Here is a 17,855-nt window from a genome sequence, read left to right as displayed (position 1 = left end):
CTATCTATAATTGGCTCATCTGCTGAAACAGACAACACATACACGTGTGTAAAACGAGATGAAAGTTGTGGATGAAAGCTGCCAACTGGTGGCAGGTCTGACTGCGTGGCAGCAGTATCAGACTGGACTAGTGTCTTCCGACACGGCCGGCATGTCATGACCCCGTGACCTGGTGGGGCCTCTCCTTTCCAGGAGCTGCCTTGTCCGTGCGGTTAACTGTGGTGGCACACAGGTGGCAAGATAAGAGGTGAGGTGGCAAGATAAGATCCCCCCCCAAACACAAACATAGAGAGCAAATCAAGTAATTTCTGTTGAATTTTTGCTACTGGGATTGGGGACTTACTGTCATTAGACTTCTCCCTTTAAAGGGGTAACCTGAAGTTGCTACATCCATTTTTGGACTTAATAAATTAATAATATTACCCATTGATTCCTGAAGAATACGGCTTATTATAACTTGTTTTGCTCTAATGTTGTTATACACAGTAAATGTAAACAAACACTGTTTAGCCTCAAAACATATTTAAAACTAGAATTTTGATATCGCGGATGGTCAGTCATTGCATCCATAGCGCTGCCTATGAATTTGAGAGTGGATACATTTCTCCAGCCCTATCCCTCAGCTTTTTAACCAAAATGGGAACGGGGAGAAAGTTTTGTTATTGTTTCAACTGCTGATTGCCGCTTTAAAGGCAGGATGTGTAGAGGTCCACTACTGTAGACCTTTATTTTTTTACAGGAGTCCAGAGATTGGCGCTGTGCTCCACTGAACTACATTGTGGCCACCACAACATCGATGGGAAGGTGCTGTTTCAGGGGAATGTCACAGAGTCCCAGCTGTGGTGTGTGTGAGCTCAGCTGCAGGGGGACTTGACAGGTGAGAGGCCACTATGACAGGTGTAAGTCTCTGGTTAAGTTTCTGCTAGCATAGAGAGCCTACAGGAGATCACATTGGATTATAGCTATCATTTAAGGACTATAAACCTTTCCACAACAGAGTAACAAGTTATGGAATAGTTGCAATGGAATAGTATTTTTTTTTGTCTTTTTTTATTTTATTATTAGTTTGTGCCTACATAGCCTTGTTAATGTAAACCATATTATTGAGAGACACGAAAAATGGGAATTCAAGATTCTTTTGGGCACATTTTTGAACAGGGCACAAGGGTGAAATTTGGTTCCAATGATTTGCACGGTGGGACAAAAAAGACCTCTGCTTCCTCTAGATGTCTCTGTAAGTAGATACAAAGCCTTCAGAAAGTAATCAGACCACTTGACTTGTTCTAAATGTTGTTAGGTTACAGCCTTATTCTAAAATTGATACAATTGTTTTGTCCCCCTAGTCAGTCTACACACAATAATAATAATGACGAAGCAAAAACTGGATTTTAGAAATGTTTGCTAATTTATTACAAATAAAAAAACGTAAACATTACATTTACATAAGTATTCAGACCCTTTAGTCAGTACTTTGTTGAAGCACCTTTGGCAGCGATTACAACCTTCTTGGGAATGACTCTGCAAGCTTGGCACACCAGTGTTTAGGGAGTTTCCCCATTCTTCTCTGCAGATCCTCTCAGGTTGGATGAGGAGCGTTGCTGCACAGATATTTTCAGGTCTCTCTAGAGATGTTCGATCGGGTTCAAGTCCGGGCTCTGGCTGGGCTATTTAAGGACATTCAGAGACTTGTCCAGAAGCTACTCCTGCGCTGTCTTGGCTGTGTGCTTAGGGTCGTTGTCCTGTTGGAAGGTGAGACTTTACCCCAGTCTGGGGTCCTGAGCGCTCTGGAGCAGGTTTTCATCAAGGATTTCTCTGTACTTTGCTCTGTTCATCTTTGCCTCAATCCTGACAAGTCTCCTAGTTCCTGCCGCTGAAAAACACCCGCACAGCATGATGCTGCCACCACCATGCTTCACTGTAGGGATGGTGCCAGGTTTCCTCCAAACGTGACACTTGGCATTCAGGTCAAATAGTTCAATCTTGGTTTCATAAGACCAGAGAATCTTGTTTCTCATGTTCCTAGTCTTTAGGTGCCTTTTGGCAAACTCCAAGAGGGCTGTCATGTGCCTTTTACTGAGAAATGGCTTCTGTCTGGACACTCTACCATAAGGGCCTGATTGGTGGAGTGCTGCAGAGATGGTTGTCCTTTTGGAAGGTTTTCCCATTTCCACAGAGGAACTCTCGAACTCTGTCAGAGTGACAATTGGATTCTTGGTCACCTCCCTGACCAAGGCCCTTCTCCCCAATTGCTCAGTTTGGCCTGGCGGCCACCTCTAGGGAGGGTCTTGGTGGTTCCAACCAAACTTCTTACATTTAAGAATGATGGAGGTCACTATGTTCTTGGGGACCTTCAATGCTGTAGAAATGTTTTGGTACCCTTCCCCAGATCTGTGCCTCAACGCAATCCTGTTTCAGAGCTCTACGGACAATTCCTTCGACCTCAGCTTGGTTTTTACTCTGACATGCACTGTCAACTGTGGGACCTTATATAGGTAGGTGTGTGCCTTTCCAAATCATGTCCAATCAATTGAATTTATCACAGGTGGACTCCAATCATGTTGTCGCAACATCTCAAGGATGATCAATGGAAACAGGATGCACCTGAGCTCAATTTCGAGTCTCATAGCAAAGGGTCTGAATACTTATTAAGTAAGGTATTTCAGTTTTTATTTTGATAAATTTGCTAATTAAAAAAATTAAATAAAAGTTTTTGCTTTGTCATTATGGGGTATCGTGTGTAGACTGCTGAGGTTTCCCCCCCTCCATTTTAGAATAAGGCTGTAACGTAACAAAATGTGAAAAAGTCAAGGGGTCTGAGTACTTTCCAAAGGCACTGTATAATGTCAGTACTATCAGTTAACAGCCACTGGCTATATTTAGGCCCATGACAAGTGAGACCTGGCTCGGTGACCAAGTGCCCAGAAGCAGAGCAGTTGACTTATCAATTACAAATAACTTTTCCATGATCCACAGCTCTGATCTGGGTCAGCGATTGACTCTGGTTTACCCATTTGAAAAGCGTGAGCAATTTTGGTAACCTGAGATTCTGTCGCGATCTTATATTGTAGACCATCTTCTTTTATTTATGTGCTGATATAATTCAGTAGACACTTCTCAACTGTGAACTCAATGGCCAATACAGTGTAGTAGTAATGTTATGCCAAAATAGAAATCAGGTTCACCATTCATCAGTAAACTGGGATTGTTATGTTTTGACACCATTCTCCTGTTTAAATATATGCAAATCTTCTGTTCCATAATTGATCCATTCTCGTTGGAAATATACATATCAAAACAAATGTTGAGTTACTCATCTTAATTTTTTCGATTTTGAGGGAAACAAGTGGAAGTTCTTATTACCTACTATAATAATTCACGATCCAAAACTTTAGTAACAGTCACCGCTGCCCTCTAGTGGTGATGGATAAAGTTGGCAGTGCACCTGGTTTTTTGTAAAGGGAATTCATTACACAGTACATAGAAGGTAACACATTTCACAATTAAACACAATTACAACTTTTCCTATGCATTACTTTTAGGACAAGGAGCAAAGAGTCTGTATGATACGAATTAGCATAGAAAATGTAACTGCATTTAATGTAATACCATTATCCTCTGTTTCAACAAAATCTCTGCAAAGCCAACCCTCTCACCGTCTTGGAGAGGGCACCATCTGTGGAGAGAAAGACATTCAGGTTAATACAATACAACATAAAGTCCTCCACAATGTCAATGCAATCTATAATGCTCTAATACTCACAAATGGCTGTTATTTAGTCACAATCATTATGAGATGATAATAACATATTATAAGGGGGTCATACATACTCGTGACAAGTTACAATGCCTTATAACCAGATCATAAGGTCTTATACCTGCATGCTTGAAGTAAGGTGTACCTGAATTAAATCTCAATTTGGGATTTTCTGAATCAACATGAGTCAACATGATAGAAATAGCCTTGATCCCCAAACCCTGGTTATCAGGTCATAATCTGGCTGTTACTTTGCATTGACATGACTGACCTCTTTTTCCTCTGCTGGACCACCAGGGGCTTAGTGGGTGCCAACTGTGGAGGGGTCAGGTAGCATGTAGAGCTGGACTTCCAGGGGTGCGATGGAGGTAGGGGGGTGGTGGAGGAGAGCTGGGTGCCTGGGGTGATGGATCTCCCACTGGGAGGAGATGACTCGGGAAAGGAGCGGCCAGGCCTGGTCCCACTGTCACGTCCCACACAGACAGACATATTCATCCTGCACATCACTTCTGTTCTCATAAAACCGAAGATCTAGGTTCCCCCACATAAACACATCAATCAATCAATCACTTTATTATCCCAGTTGGGAAAACTGTTTAAAAAAATGAACGGATGTGCTTTAAAGAACAGTTTAGAGCTTCACTCTAAGAGCTCAACTCTGTCATTGTCTTTTGCAGGACTTACTTCTGACTTGGAGGGAGCCTTCTCAACCCTTTGACCGTAAAAGGATTGGCCTTATTGTTTCCTTTCTTGGATGAAGAACTGGGAACATCAGGGAGAGCGGCGGCCTGCATGGAAGAGGTCTCTCGATAGCCGTTACACCACACCACGTTGTTTTTGAATGTTGACAGGGAGATGTCCCCTAAGGTGGCACTCTTATTGGCTCGTGGGTGCCTCCTGATGACAGCGCTGCTCCTGAGTCGCTGGTTCCTCCGCAAGGCGTCCAACGAGGTCTGTGTTTGTTGCACTGTCAGCAGCTTGATGCCCATGTTGTTGATAGGTGAGTAGACTGTGCCATTTGGCTCATAGTAGGACAGCTCCTTGTCTCCACAATTCTGAGATTAATGGAAAAAGAGATCAAGTATAGGTAGAGGAATAGGGGACCATTTGGGACATAACCAAGGTCTCCAGATTCAATCTCATGGTTTTACAGAGCATTCAAAGTATTGTTGAGCAATATCAATCATTCTAGTGTGGAAGTAAACTGGGAAGGTAAAACTTAGATGTAGGTTAACTCACTTGAAATGACCTTAGCATAGCGTGGCAGGTAAAACAGAGCATTTCATCATCTTGAACACTGTTGGGAAATCAGAGTTTTTCCTGAACTCAGTGACAGTGGCATATATTTTAGTAATTAAACCTTACATAAGATTTCGCATGAACAGACTTTCGCTGGCTCTAATCTGTATCAACCAAAACTAGACATAATAGAATAGAAGAGAATCATATCAATTTTGGTGTGACATTTACATCTGTCTTTTGCCAGGCTTTCTAGAATAAAGTGTAGCCTATTGGAAATATCATTTTTGAGCACGCATCTAAAAGTTCACATCATCAGACTGAAAGTAGCCTTTTTGCTTACCATGCAGAAGATAACTTTTTACATTCATCCGTCTGTTTGTGTTTGGAAAACGTGTCTCTTTTTTCAGATATAAGTGCATATTGTTGCTCCAAGTAGTCTCCAGTAGCGCTGTTGTTTTTACCTCTGATTGGTGGCATGGTAAAATCGAAGGGCTCTTCCTCGCAGCTTTTCAGCACCACCCATGTCCCCGGATGTGTAGGGATATGTGTGTGACAGGGGAAACGGCGCAATCTGTCACTTCTGTATTGTTCAATGAACCGCTCAGGGTCGTTGTAATGCTGAGATTGCGATATGACATCACATGTATTCTCTGCACACTCTCTTCTCTGATATGAAATAATTTTTCTGGACAGTTTGCCCTTGGTGCAAATATCAATCCTGTAACTACATGCATCTTGCGACCAGGCACCGACTCCGTCATTGCTCTCTGTTTGATCATAGTAATCAACACAGTCATCGCCGACCTCCAATAAATGTGCAGTTGAAAGTCGATCCTGTTCTTCTTTCGCACAACATTTAATATGTCTTTTCATGTCACTTTGCTTTTATCATAGCCTATAACTTCATAAATTGTGGCGTAGGATTTTGTAGGCCCATGTTCATGACATTGGTCCACATTGTTGCGTAAAAGACTCCAGTCCCGTTACATGGTAACCACAGCATCAGCCGACATGACGCCGTACAACTATGGACTTTTTAACTATAGTACCATTTTTTATTAACTCGTTTTTGAAATGATTAATTCAACTTTTGAGGTATTTGATAACTGTCAATACATGTGTCTTCGGGGCAGGCAATCAATTAGGGAATATTGCCTTAAAAAGAGGAGTGTCTTGCATAATTTTTTTGCATTGAATTGTTATAGCATATTTGTAACACATAGATGGAACAACCTTTCCAATATGCAATCAATAGGCCTAAGAAATATAATGACCCAGGGCCTATATGCTATAGCTTACAATACCTGGGCATGCTTGGCCTACACTGGCTGGACTGTGTCCGATAATAAACTAACTCATCATGCATGACGGCCTTCCCTTGTCAAATCAGATTGTATTGGTCACATACACATATTTAAAATATGTTATTGTGGGTGTAACGAAATGTGTGTGAGAGGAAATAAGAGGAAATATCAAATGACACATAATAGGATTCGCCTCACATACAGTTATTACAATTACTGTACTTAAACCACATCTACATATGTATTAAGGAAAGGAGGGGGGCTCTACTGGACGGGGCGCAAAAGACAAGCATGTGCAGTACCAACAACTTAGATTTAGACCACTTCCTGCTCCGAAAAGCTTACATTTATCGCGATAGATCCAATTTCGTACGTGGAGACGACGGCCTTGTCTTGGAATGAAACACGATCGCTTTATCTATCAAGAGTGAAATACATATTCGTCTGCCACTTTCGGAAAATATCAGATCTCTGAAACTGTAGCTATAATGGTCCACGACAGGAGTGAGTAAGCTCATGGTAAGTCGAAGTAGCTAACGTTAGCTAGCTAAATCTTGGTTTCGATACATTGTGAGCTTGCTAGCTAGCTAACACCTATAGATTCGCTGGCTTGCTACGTTAACGGCGCTTTAGGAAGAAGTTGTCCGCTAACGCTATCGACGTTAACATTAGCTAATCTCTTTAACTCGATACCAAAGATTTGTTTTGTGTCGATACTTGGTGGTTGCTAGCCAGCTAACGTTAGCAATCAACATACGCATCCTATTTGTCTAGTTAACGCGCTTATCCAAAAACGACAATAGTAGGTAGCCAACTAGTTTCGCTGGCCAACTAGCTGGCTACTCTAGTTACTTAGCTAATTTAGTATGTGGACGGCGCGCTATTTTGTTTAGGTTGTCAGCCATTTAACATTAATTTGTTTTTGTCTTCCGTGTAAGTAACGCTAGCTAGCTAAGACCAATAAGAACAACTAACGTAACGTTTGTCAGTTGACGTTATAGCATGATTGACCAGAAATTATGAATCGGATCACTATTATCCACTGCAGAGGGATAACGTTAGGTAACTTAGATGGCTAAAATGCCACAGACGTTGATGCTGATGCGAACGCAAACACGTTAGTGATCAGTATGAATTAGTTAGCTGACGTAGGTAACACTTGAGCATGTCGCGTTCTCTAGCTAGGTAGCAAGCTGTCTTGGGTCGTTGCTTGGTGCAGTGAGATGACTAAACTATCACACGAGACAGAGACCATGCCTGTCTGTTGCAGCCAAACCCGTCGGTTGTGTGAAGTGTCGGATGGGGTTATTGACCAGTTTTAGCCCGGCTAACCTCTCCTTACTGCTTTATCGGCCTGTCTGTTTGGTCATTAGGGCCCATAAACTGTCCGTAACATATGTGTCGCCTAATTACATTGTTTCTGCAGAGGAACCGCTGACCAAAGCTGCCAAAAAGGCTCCTTCCGTTTGTAAGCACATCCTCTAACCCTTGTTGCTATTTAAAGCACTGATCTGGCGGCAGAGGCGCAGACTTTTAATGTTGTCTGGTGTGTGGCTGGGCTGATGTGATGCAATGAAGACAGCAGATTGTTTCGAGCTTTTCATGTGTGTGTGTGTGTGTGTGTGTGTGTGTGTGTGTGTGTGTGTGTGTGTGTGTGTGTGTGTGTGTGTGTGCGCGTGCGTAGAGGATGAGAAGAGCACAGGTGCAGCAGCAGCGTTCAGGGCTGTGAGCTCAGTGACTCTCCTGTGGGCTCAGGATGGCGCAGGGAGGCCCTCAGTTAGACTATCACATCCTGCAGGACCTCAAGCAGCGCTTCCCCGAGATCCCAGAGGGAGTAGTGTCCCAGTGCCTTCTGCAGGTATGCTACCGTAGCCAGACAGCTATGATCACACGCAATAATAGTGTGTGTCCCAAATGACACCTTATTCCCTATAGTGTATTACTTTGGCCGGGGCCATATGGACCCTGGTCAAAAGTAACATTTAAGCCCTGTTGCCACTGGCTCTTAAAATTAGGGCCAAATTCGAGCTGGCTCGAATGGAATTCTCAACTTCGAGCTGGATCTAAGGAAATCCGAGCCAGCGCAGCCCAGTTTCTCAACTGGTGCCAGTTCGATTAGAATTTGGGTTGGGGATGCTGTTACCATGCAACCACCAAGCTGATCACTGCTGGATGCGGACAAAACGTTTAGCTAGCTCTTCTGAGCACATGGACAAGCAGTACTGCAGTAGTTAGACATGAAACAAATTACCACCATAGCTGTATCCTTTATTAATTTATGCACTAAACAATAACCTTTGAGAACAGAGCCCTCAATGCTAGCTAGCTACCTAACATTAGCTAGCAAATCAGTCTAAAGAAGCGAACAGGTATTTTAGCTGGCCAGGCTCTATCGAAAGCTAGCTAGCTGTCATCTGGTTTGCTTGGATAGCTAGCTAGCTAATAGACCATGGCATGAGAGGTAGGAATTAACACTAATGTCAGCAAGCTAAATACATGTCTCTGAGTCTGGCTGGCACTGGCAGGAGTATGGGGTAATGTTAGTTACAGGGGGAATTTCATTCTTCAACATCTCGCTAGCTAGAAGCCAGCTGCAGTCACATATTGGCTGCCTAGCAACATTATATAATTTATCATTTCCGGAGGCAGTGGAAACGCTTTGAAGTCAACCTAGGTTGGGCCCATTTAAGGCCAGTGGAAAGGGGCTTTAAGTGTACTGCATAGGGAATTAGGGTGCCATTTGGGGCTCACTCAGGCTACAAACATGCACCAATTCTCTCATTGAAATGCCTGTATACTGCTTCACGGCTCTAGGCTTATACATGTATGCCTATATATGAAGTTGAACATCGCCTCCCGAGTGGCACACTGCATCGCAGTTCTAGCTGTGCCACTATAGAGATCCTGGTTCGAGTCCAGGCTCTGTCGCAGTCGGCCGCGACCGGGAGACCCATGGGGTGGCGCACAATTGTCCCGGCGTTGTCTGGGTTAGGGGAGGGTTTGGCCGGAAGGGATGTTCTTGTCCCTAGCGGCTCCTGTAGTGGGCTGTAACTACCATTTGGATACCATGAAATTTGGGAGAATAAAGAGTTAAACTTCTTTTTTTTTAAACATTTACAGTTGTTTGTGTGGTTTAGTTGATGATCTGTTATGACCCCAGGAAGTTAGTATGCCTCTGTTTTTCTACTGTAAATCGACAGACCAGTGACCCCTATAGAACTACAACATCAGCCTGGGCCCCATCACTGAGCCTTGTATCCTGTCTCCTTTCCTCCTCCAGAACAACAATAACCTGGATATATGCTGTCACCTGCTGGCTCAGGAGAGTAACAGATACCTCTATGGGGAGTACCAAAGTCCGGAGGAGGCCCGTCTGAGCCGGAACCACATGCTGCACATCCAGCTAGGGGGCTACCCCCCCTCGGAGGCGGGCAAGGACAACGGAGGCGGGCGCTCCCTGGTGCACAGCTCCAGTGACGGTTACATCGAGCCCCAGCGCGTTGGCTTCACGGAGCCCCTCTCGGCCCCCGCCACCATAGCCCCCTCGCTAGGGTACAACCCCTTCTTCATGAATGACCACGGGGGGCGCACGGCCAGCACCCCCACTCCGCCTCCCGTGCAGGGAATGTCCCCTACCTATTCGCCTGTTCCTCGCTACACCATGAACCCTATCACTGTCACTCTGTCCCAGAACCTGCCCAACGCCCCCCAGGCCCTGCAGATCCCCGCCGGTCACTATGGCAACAGTGGCGGTAATGCCCTCTACATCCGGCCCTCCCCCTCCCAGAGCCCGCAGCCCTCCCCCTGGCCCTCGTCCGGGCAGCCTGTGTATCAGCCCTCGCCCTACACCACTCCCACCTACCAGTCCCCGTATAGCTCACCCCAGCACCAGCCCCAACAGCAGGTGCAGCCCCAACAGCAGGTGCAGCCCCAACAGCAGGTGCAGCCCCAACAGCAGGTGCAGCACCAACAGCAGGTGCAGCACCAACAGCAGGTGCAGCAGACCCATGTCTTCCTGCCCATCAGCCCTCCCACCTTGGCCAGCATCCCCTACCACCACCAGCAACAACAGCAGCAGCAGCAGCCCATCTACCGGCCGTACCTGCCCAAGAGCTCCCTGAAGAACCAGATTGAGATCACCCTGGAGGGCCCGCGGCCCCGCAGCAACTCCCCCGTGCACTGCCCCCCGGGACAGACTCTCTACATGGCTACCAGCCCCTCACCCAGCTCACCCCAGCGGGGCCTCAGCCTGAGCGGGGGGAGCTCTGCCACCTTCCACCCCGGGGTATACCTGCACCAGTGCCCCGCGCGGCCCCGGCCCACTTCCTCACCCCAGCCAGGCAGCCAGGCGGGCTACACCTTTAAGATCAAAGTGTCCCCAGGCCAGGCCCAGCAGCAGAGGCCACTCTCAGGTTCCCCTCCAGTGGCCTCCTCTCCTGAATCTCTGCTCAACATGGTGGACCAGGGGGAGCATCACGCGCTGGCCCCAGCACCCATCCTGCCCATCTCAGCCCTGCCCGGTAACATTGTCAGCCACATCGCCAACCGCATGCCGCGCCGCTCCAGCTCGGGCTCCGATGACTACGCTTACACCCAGGGTAAGCACGGCTTATGAACGGATACATGTGTGTGTGCGCGCGCTCACAGAACCATAGATGTATGCATTCCTGCACATTCACATGCCGTATCCGGCCCACCTCCCGACCCGTCCCACCTGTTTGAAGCCCTGTCTTCCCACCACTGTGTCCCCCAGCTCTCCTGCTGCACCAGAGGGCCCGGATGGAGCGTCTGCTGAAGGAGCTGCTGATGGAGAGGCAGAAGCTGGAGCAGCTGAAGGCAGATGTTAACGACATGGAGTACGACGCCCTCCAGAGACGCTTCAGGCGAGTCAACAGCACCAGCCTCATCCCCCGGGTAAGAGGGACACACACACACACATACAGGGGGAGCAACACGCAGATGTGATTGCATAGGCACCTAAACACATACATCGGTGAGGTTTAAATGCATGATCACGTGCACGCATATACACACTCCTTTTGAAGGCATAGTACGTAACATGTTTTTTCTTTTTTGCACACACACACACACCTTTGAATGCTTAGGCACACAAACACGTTTGAAGGCACACATACAAACACACGCACATTAGCTACATGTATATATATATGTGTGTGTATGTATATATGTGTGTGTATATATATTTCTGTGAAATTTGTATACAAACAGTAAATCAATGCAGGGTATAGAGTTGTCTACATTTTATATTTTTTTGGTCTCATCCAACCCACCGATGTTCTGCGGCTGTTCCAGCCTGAAGAGATGACACGGTTGCGCAGTCTGAACAGACAGCTACAGATTGATGTTGACTGTACCCTGAAGGAGACGGATCTTCTGCAGTCTCTAGGTACACACACACAGAGAAACACACAAACAGGCGTTTGAAGATGCAATATGTACAAGAGCACACATTCAGGTGTCAAATAACAGATGCTGTATGAGTTGTGTAATTTGTCATCAGGGAAGTTTGATCCGCAAGCCGAGAACAACTTTTATAAGAACATTCAGACCGGTCCGGTGGTACCGCCCAAGCCAGGAAGAAAAGGTGAGAAACAGGATGTCTGTCGTCTGTTGTACCACTGTAAACATTGGTAGGACTTTTTTTTAAACAGGCAATCTGTGGTTGGTACATCCAGTTTTTGGACTTAAATGAATTATATATGCCCTCTGTTTCTTGAATAATATACAGTGCCTTGCGAAAGTATTCGGCCCCCTTGAACTTTGCGACCTTTTGCCACATTTCAGGCTTCAAACATAAAGATATAAAACTGTATTTTTTTGTGAAGAATCAACAACAAGTGGGACACAATCATGAAGTGGAACGACATTTATTGGATATTTAAAACTGTTTTAACAAATCAAAAACTGAAAAATTGGGCGTGCAAAATTATTCAGCCCCTTTACTTTCAGTGCAGCAAACTCTCTCCAGAAGTTCAGTGAGGATCTCTGAATGATCTAATGTTGACCTAAATGACTAATGATGATAAATACAATCCACCTGTGTGTAATCAAATCTCCGTATAAATGCACCTGCACTGTGATAGTCTCAGAGGTCCTTTAAAAGCGCAGAGAGCATCATGAAGAACAAGGAACACACCAGGCAGGTCCGAGATACTGTTGTGAAGAAGTTTAAAGCCGGATTTGGATACAAAAATATTTCCCAAGCTTTAAACATCCCAAGGAGCACTGTGCAAGCGATAATATTGAAATGGAAAGAGTATCAGACCACTGCAAATCTACCAAGACCTGGCCGTCCCTCTAAACTTTCAGCTCATGCAAGGAGAAGACTGATCAGAGATGCAGCCAAGAGGCCCATGATCACTCTGGATGAACTGCAGAGATCAGAGCTGAGGTGGGAGACTCTGTCCATAGGACAACAATCAGTCGTATATTGCACAAATCTGGCCTTTATGGAAGAGTGGCAAGAAGAAAGCCATTTCTTAAAGATATCCATAAAAAGTGTAATTTAAAGTTTGCCACAAGCCACCTGGGAGATACACCCAACCCTCTTCCTGGAGGTCTACTGTCCTGTAGGATTTCAGACCAACCCTCTTCCTGGAGGTCTACTGTCCTGTAGGATTTCAGACCAACCCTCTTCCTGGAGGTCTACTGTCCTGTAGGATTTCAGACCAACCCTCTTCCTGGAGGTCTACTGTCCTGTAGGATTTCAGACCAACCCTCTTCCTGGAGGTCTACTGTCCTGTAGGATTTCAGACCAACCCTCTTCCTGGAGGTCTACTGTCCTGTAGGATTTCAGACCAACCCTCTTCCTGGAGGTCTACTGTCCTGTAGGATTTCAGACCAACCCTCTTCCTGGAGGTCTACTGTCCTGTAGGATTTCAGACCAACCCTCTTCCTGGAGGTCTACTGTCCTGTAGGATTTCAGACCAACCCTCTTCCTGGAGGTCTACTGTCCTGTAGGATTTCAGACCAACCCTCTTCCTGGAGGTCTACTGTCCTGTAGGATTTCAGTCCAACCCTCTTCCTGGAGGTCTACTGTCCTGTAGGATTTCAGACCAACCCTCTTCCTGGAGGTCTACTGTCCTGTAGGATTTCAGTCCAACCCTAATTTAACAGTTTTGATTCAGCTAGTTAAGGTCTTGTTGAGCAGCTAATTACTAGAATCAAGTGTGGTAAATTAGGTTTGGACTGAGAACCCACAGGACGGTAAATCGCAAGGAAGAGGGTTGGGCAGCCCTGCTCTGTATAGCCTCAAAACGTGGTTAAAACTATAATTTTGGTTTCATGGATGGTCAGTCCTTGCATCTATATCTCTTGAGTTTGAGAGTGGTTCCATTTCTCCAGCCCCGTACCTCAGCTGTTTACGAAAACAGTGGTGGGGTGTCTGCTTTGTTATTGTTTGAACAGCAGGTTTCCCCTCTGCAGTATAGCCTAGCTCTTTATAACTTGTTTTATGCATGTATGAGCCTTTTTTATAATGCCTTGTATTACATTTTACAGAATATTGCTTGTTTTAGTTTTTTCCTCAAATTCTCTCTGATCACTCCCCTTCAGTAGACCAAATGTGATAAATGATCGAGTGACCATGGCTTTTGTTGATTTACTTTTGTGTTGCAGAGACTCCCTGTGTGGACATTCTCCATATGTTTTTGAAAGCATTTCCTTCTCAGACAGGTCTTAAAATGGTGCTGTGTGTTTGTATGATTCGTGTGTGTGTGTGGTGTAATGACATTCATTTAATTTCGTGCTTGATATTGTAATTTTGGGTTAACTCACCTTATTCACCACTAAATAGTCTCACCCTCGTTGGTGATATACGACAGCCATTTTGCACCAGAAGGCTCACCACTACCACACCAGCTATAGCAGTGGAAGGATTGTGGCAATTTGATCCTGTATATGACAGTAGTAGGATAATGGAGCAGGTTATGCATCTAGCCATGACACCAGTGTGGTCGGCACCCCTGCTCTTGCCATGAATGCCTATGGGATCCTTGCTGAACACAGAGTTAGGCCCTCTGTTAACATCCCATTGGAAGGACTTTTTTTTTCTCCCTTCTTCTCCCCCCCCCCCCCCCTGTTATGTTTGGTACTGTGATGATGAACCGGTCACGCCAGTTTTGCAGAGGGCGAGACCCGCCTCTTCATTTAGATGAAACCAGTGGGCGAGCAGTGCGGTTTCGTGTGAGGCTCGCGCTGCTCAGAATAAAATTACGCTGGTTCAGTTGACAAGATTCCATTGCGCGGCTCATGCCCGAGAACACTTGATAAAGTGGCTTGCTGTCTTCTCCTGCCGGCAAAATGCGGTGTAGCATCTATAAAAATAAAATAAACTGTTTTCCCAACGCCCCAGTTTACCTCCTCTGTAAGACTTGTGGTATCTGCTGTGTTTGTTGGTGCGATACCAAGTAGAGCTGGGAATCGCCAGGGACCTCACGAGACAATGTTATCACCATATTTAGGTGCCGATGCGATATGTATTACGATTCTTACAGTTCTATATGTATTGCAATTTAATGTTCGAAGCATATTGCTAAGAAAACAAGTTTTGGTCACGTTATGGATATTAAAGTGCTGGAAACATGTTTGCTCATGATTGAGAACAAGCTCTAGGATGAAACATACAGGAGTTTTGGGGGCAGGAACAGCTGACTAGCGCTAAGTACTGAAGTAAAAAAATATGAGTCGAATATCTATATATTATCGTCCCAAAATAATATTGCAGTTTGTACCGCAACGTGTAAAGTGTTGGTCCCATGTTTCATGAGCTGAGCTGAAAAAAAATATCTCAAGACATTTTCCATATGCTCTAAGCGTATTTCTCATGTTTTTACATCCCTGTTAGGGAGCATTTCTCCTTCGCCAAGATAATCCATCAACCTGATTGGTGTGGCATATCAAGAAGCTGATTTAAACAGCATGATCATTACATGGGTGCACCTTGTTCTGGGGACAATAAAGGCCACTAAAATGTGCACTTTTGTCACACAAACCAATGCCACAGATGTCTCAAGTTTTGAGGGAGTGTGCAATTGGCATGCTGACTGCAGGAATGTCCACCCGAGCTGTTGCCAGAGAATTCAATGTTAATTTCTCTACCATAAGCCACCTCTAATGTTGTTTGAGAATTTGGCAGTATGTCCAACCGGCCTCCCAACCCGCAAACCATGTGTATGGTGTCGTGTGGGCGAGCGGTTTGTTGATGAACCGAGTGCCCCATGGTGGCGGTGGGGTTATGGTATGGGCAGGCATAAGCTATGAACAACGAACACCAATTGCATTTTATCGATGGCAATTTGAATGCACAGAAATACCGTGATGAGATCCTGAGGTCCGTTGTGAGGCCCATTTTCTTTTAAGGTATCTGTAACCAAAAGATTAATATCTGTATTCCCAGTCATGTGAAATCCATAGATTAGGGCCTAATGAATTTATTTAAATTGGCTGATTATGAACTGTAACTCAGTAAAATCTTTGAAATTGTTGCATATTTAAATTTTGGTTCGGTTCATTTTATTTCTCCCCCCACCCATTACTAATGCTAAGACTGTATACAGTGCATTCGGAAATTGTTCAGACCACTTGACTTTTTCCACATTTTGTTACGATACAGCCTTATTCTAAAATTGATTAAATAAAACATTTTCCTCATCAATCTACACACACTACCCCATAATGACAAAGCAAAAATAGGTTTTTAGAAATGTCTGCAAATGTATTAAGTAAAAAAGAGAACCGAGAAACTTCCAGAAGGACAACCATCTCTGCAGTACTCTACCAATCAGGCCTTAATGGTAGTGGCCAGACGGAAGCCATTTCTCAGTAAAAGGCACACGACAACCCGCTTGGAGTTTGCCAAAGGGCACCTATAGGACTCAGATCATGAGAAACAAGATTCTCTGGTCTGATGGAACTCTTTGGCCTGAATGCCAGGAAACATGGCACCATCCCTACGGTGACGTATGGTTGTGGCACTATCATGCTGTGGGGATGTTTTTAAGTGGCAGGCACTGGGAGACTAGTCAGGATCAAGGGAAAGATGGAATGGCGCAAAGTATGGAGAGATCCTTGATGAAAACCTGCTCCAGAGTACTCAGGACCTCCGACTGAGGTGAAGGTTCACCTTCCAACAAGACAACGACCCTAAGCACACAGCCAAGACAATGCAGGAGTGGCTTTGGGACAAGTCTCAATGTCTTTGAGTGAACCCAATCGAACATCTCTGGAGACCTGAAAATAGTTGTGCAGCGACGCTCCCCTTCCAACCTGGCGGTGCTTGAGAGGATCTGCAGATTAGAATGGGAGAAGCCTCTCAAATACAGGTGTGCCAAGCTTGTAGCGTCATACCTAAGAAGAATCGAGGCTGTAATCGCTGCGAAAGGTGCTGATTAATGGGTCTGAATACTTATGTTTTATTTTTTTACACTTCTACGCTTGTTTTTGCTTTGTCATTATGGGGTATTGTGTGTAGATTGAGGGGAAAATACGATTTAATCCATTTTAGAATAAGGCTGTAAAGTAACAAAATGTGGAAAAAGCCACGGGGTCTGAATACTTTCCGAATGCACTGTATGTTCTTTGTTAATGACGCTAAGCCTGTATGTGTGCCCCTCTCCCAGAGGGGGAGCGGAACCCCAAGCCTGCTGTCGCGGGGCCCCAGAGGGATGAGGACTTTGAGGGAGCCCAGTGGAGCTGTGAAGAATGCACCTTCCTCAACCACCCTGCACTCAACCGCTGTGAACAGTGCGAAATGCCGCGCTACACCTGAACCGTTCCGGACAGTAGTCCCCCCCTCCTTACTTCCTTTTCCTGTAAACTCCTCTGCCCATGTTCTTGTGTAATGACCCTCCTTCCCTGTCAATCTATATATAAGCCCCCTCCCACCTGTTGAGGAAGAGCCACCCCCTCACCCCCCCCCCCCCCCCCCACTCCTTTTGTCTCATTAGAGGAACTCACCCATGCACTTTGACCCTTGTCTCCATTGGTGGAAAACATTTTCCCAGTATGAGGACAGCAGGAGACTATTCCCATGGCAACCCAAAAGGGAGGGACTAGCTGTGTGGACAGTGGCCGTGGCTACAGAACAGCCAATGGAGCGTTGTTTTTAGAATACGGAGGAGGCGGTGTGGTTTATCCGGTGAACATTCCATTGCAGAATGAATGAGATTGTCCTGTTTACACGACTGAGCCCATTCCCAAACCCCACCGACGGGCGGACGTTCTGTCCCTTACAAAATGACCAGGGCTGCACTCTCTGGCAGTGGGACAATGCAATTGCATAAAGAAAGGGTCTGATGAACTAATCCTAATGTAGATTATACACTGTATCAGCTCTGTACCAAGAGCTCCTTCTTTCATCGAATGAAGAACACTAAAGAGGCTTGCATATGAATATATTCCTGGTACTTTTATGCATATTATGCCCACACTGTATTCCATGTTAAAAAAAAGATTTCCCCATGCAAATGCCTCAAGTTGCTGTACTTAATAAAGGAGCTGATTCTATGTGATGGATGCTTTACGCCTGGAATATC

General features: G+C 45.4%; 2 protein-coding genes across 6 annotated transcripts; one reads left to right on the top strand and one right to left on the bottom strand.

Annotated features, from left to right (window-relative positions):
- Positions 1–3,540: 3,540 nt before the first annotated feature.
- Positions 3,541–6,182, bottom strand: LOC110524039. Of its 2 annotated transcripts, XM_021603335.2 has the most exons (5): positions 5,337–6,182; positions 4,994–5,051; positions 4,439–4,809; positions 4,026–4,217; positions 3,541–3,673 (listed from the first exon to the last, which is right to left on the bottom strand). In XM_021603335.2, the coding sequence occupies exons 1-5, from the start codon at positions 5,867–5,869 to the stop codon at positions 3,595–3,597; spliced, it is 1,233 nt and encodes a 410-aa protein (XP_021459010.2). In that variant the 5' UTR covers positions 5,870–6,182; the 3' UTR covers positions 3,541–3,594. The 2 variants fall into 2 exon arrangements, with proteins under 2 accessions (XP_021459010.2, XP_021459011.2); XM_021603336.2 differs by lacking the exon at positions 5,337–6,182 and having other exon boundaries at positions 4,994–5,201.
- Positions 4,655–17,831, top strand: LOC110524038 (TGF-beta-activated kinase 1 and MAP3K7-binding protein 3). 4 transcript variants are annotated; one of them, XM_036977838.1, is made up of 7 exons: positions 4,655–4,754; positions 7,985–8,158; positions 9,581–10,898; positions 11,054–11,214; positions 11,614–11,707; positions 11,822–11,905; positions 16,941–17,831. In XM_036977838.1, the coding sequence occupies exons 2-7, from the start codon at positions 8,057–8,059 to the stop codon at positions 17,087–17,089; spliced, it is 1,908 nt and encodes a 635-aa protein (XP_036833733.1). In that variant the 5' UTR covers positions 4,655–4,754; positions 7,985–8,056; the 3' UTR covers positions 17,090–17,831. The 4 variants fall into 4 exon arrangements, with proteins under 4 accessions (XP_036833733.1, XP_036833734.1, XP_036833735.1 ...); XM_036977840.1 differs by lacking the exon at positions 4,655–4,754 and adding an exon at positions 6,566–6,819 and having other exon boundaries at positions 9,501–10,898; XM_036977837.1 differs by lacking the exon at positions 4,655–4,754 and adding an exon at positions 6,567–6,819.
- The last annotated feature ends 24 nt before the right edge of the window (positions 17,832–17,855 follow it).

This window comes from Oncorhynchus mykiss, chromosome 5, assembly GCF_013265735.2.
Source record: "Oncorhynchus mykiss isolate Arlee chromosome 5, USDA_OmykA_1.1, whole genome shotgun sequence".
Lineage (NCBI taxonomy): Eukaryota > Metazoa > Chordata > Actinopteri > Salmoniformes > Salmonidae > Oncorhynchus > Oncorhynchus mykiss.
Note: the sequence above shows the minus strand (reverse complement) of the source record. Positions and strands in the feature narration are given on the sequence as shown.

What these genes read in the sequence shown, in the direction of transcription:
- LOC110524039 (XM_021603335.2), bottom strand. Translation starts at nt 5,869, where the DNA reads ATGAAAAGACATATTAAATGTTGTGCGAAAGAAGAACAGGATCGACTT. An exon ending in CTATGCTAAGGTCATTTCAA is followed by an intron (nt 4,810 to 4,993) that starts GTGAGTTAACCT and finishes CATTAATCTCAG; the next exon opens with AATTGTGGAGACAAGGAGCT. An exon ending in AGGCTCCCTCCAAGTCAGAA is followed by an intron (nt 4,218 to 4,438) that starts GTAAGTCCTGCA and finishes GGGACGTGACAG; the next exon opens with TGGGACCAGGCCTGGCCGCT.
- LOC110524038 (XM_036977838.1), top strand. Translation starts at nt 8,057, where the DNA reads ATGGCGCAGGGAGGCCCTCAGTTAGACTATCACATCCTGCAGGACCTC. An exon ending in GCACCAGCCTCATCCCCCGG is followed by an intron (nt 11,215 to 11,613) that starts GTAAGAGGGACA and finishes CGGCTGTTCCAG; the next exon opens with CCTGAAGAGATGACACGGTT. An exon ending in GGATCTTCTGCAGTCTCTAG is followed by an intron (nt 11,708 to 11,821) that starts GTACACACACAC and finishes ATTTGTCATCAG; the next exon opens with GGAAGTTTGATCCGCAAGCC.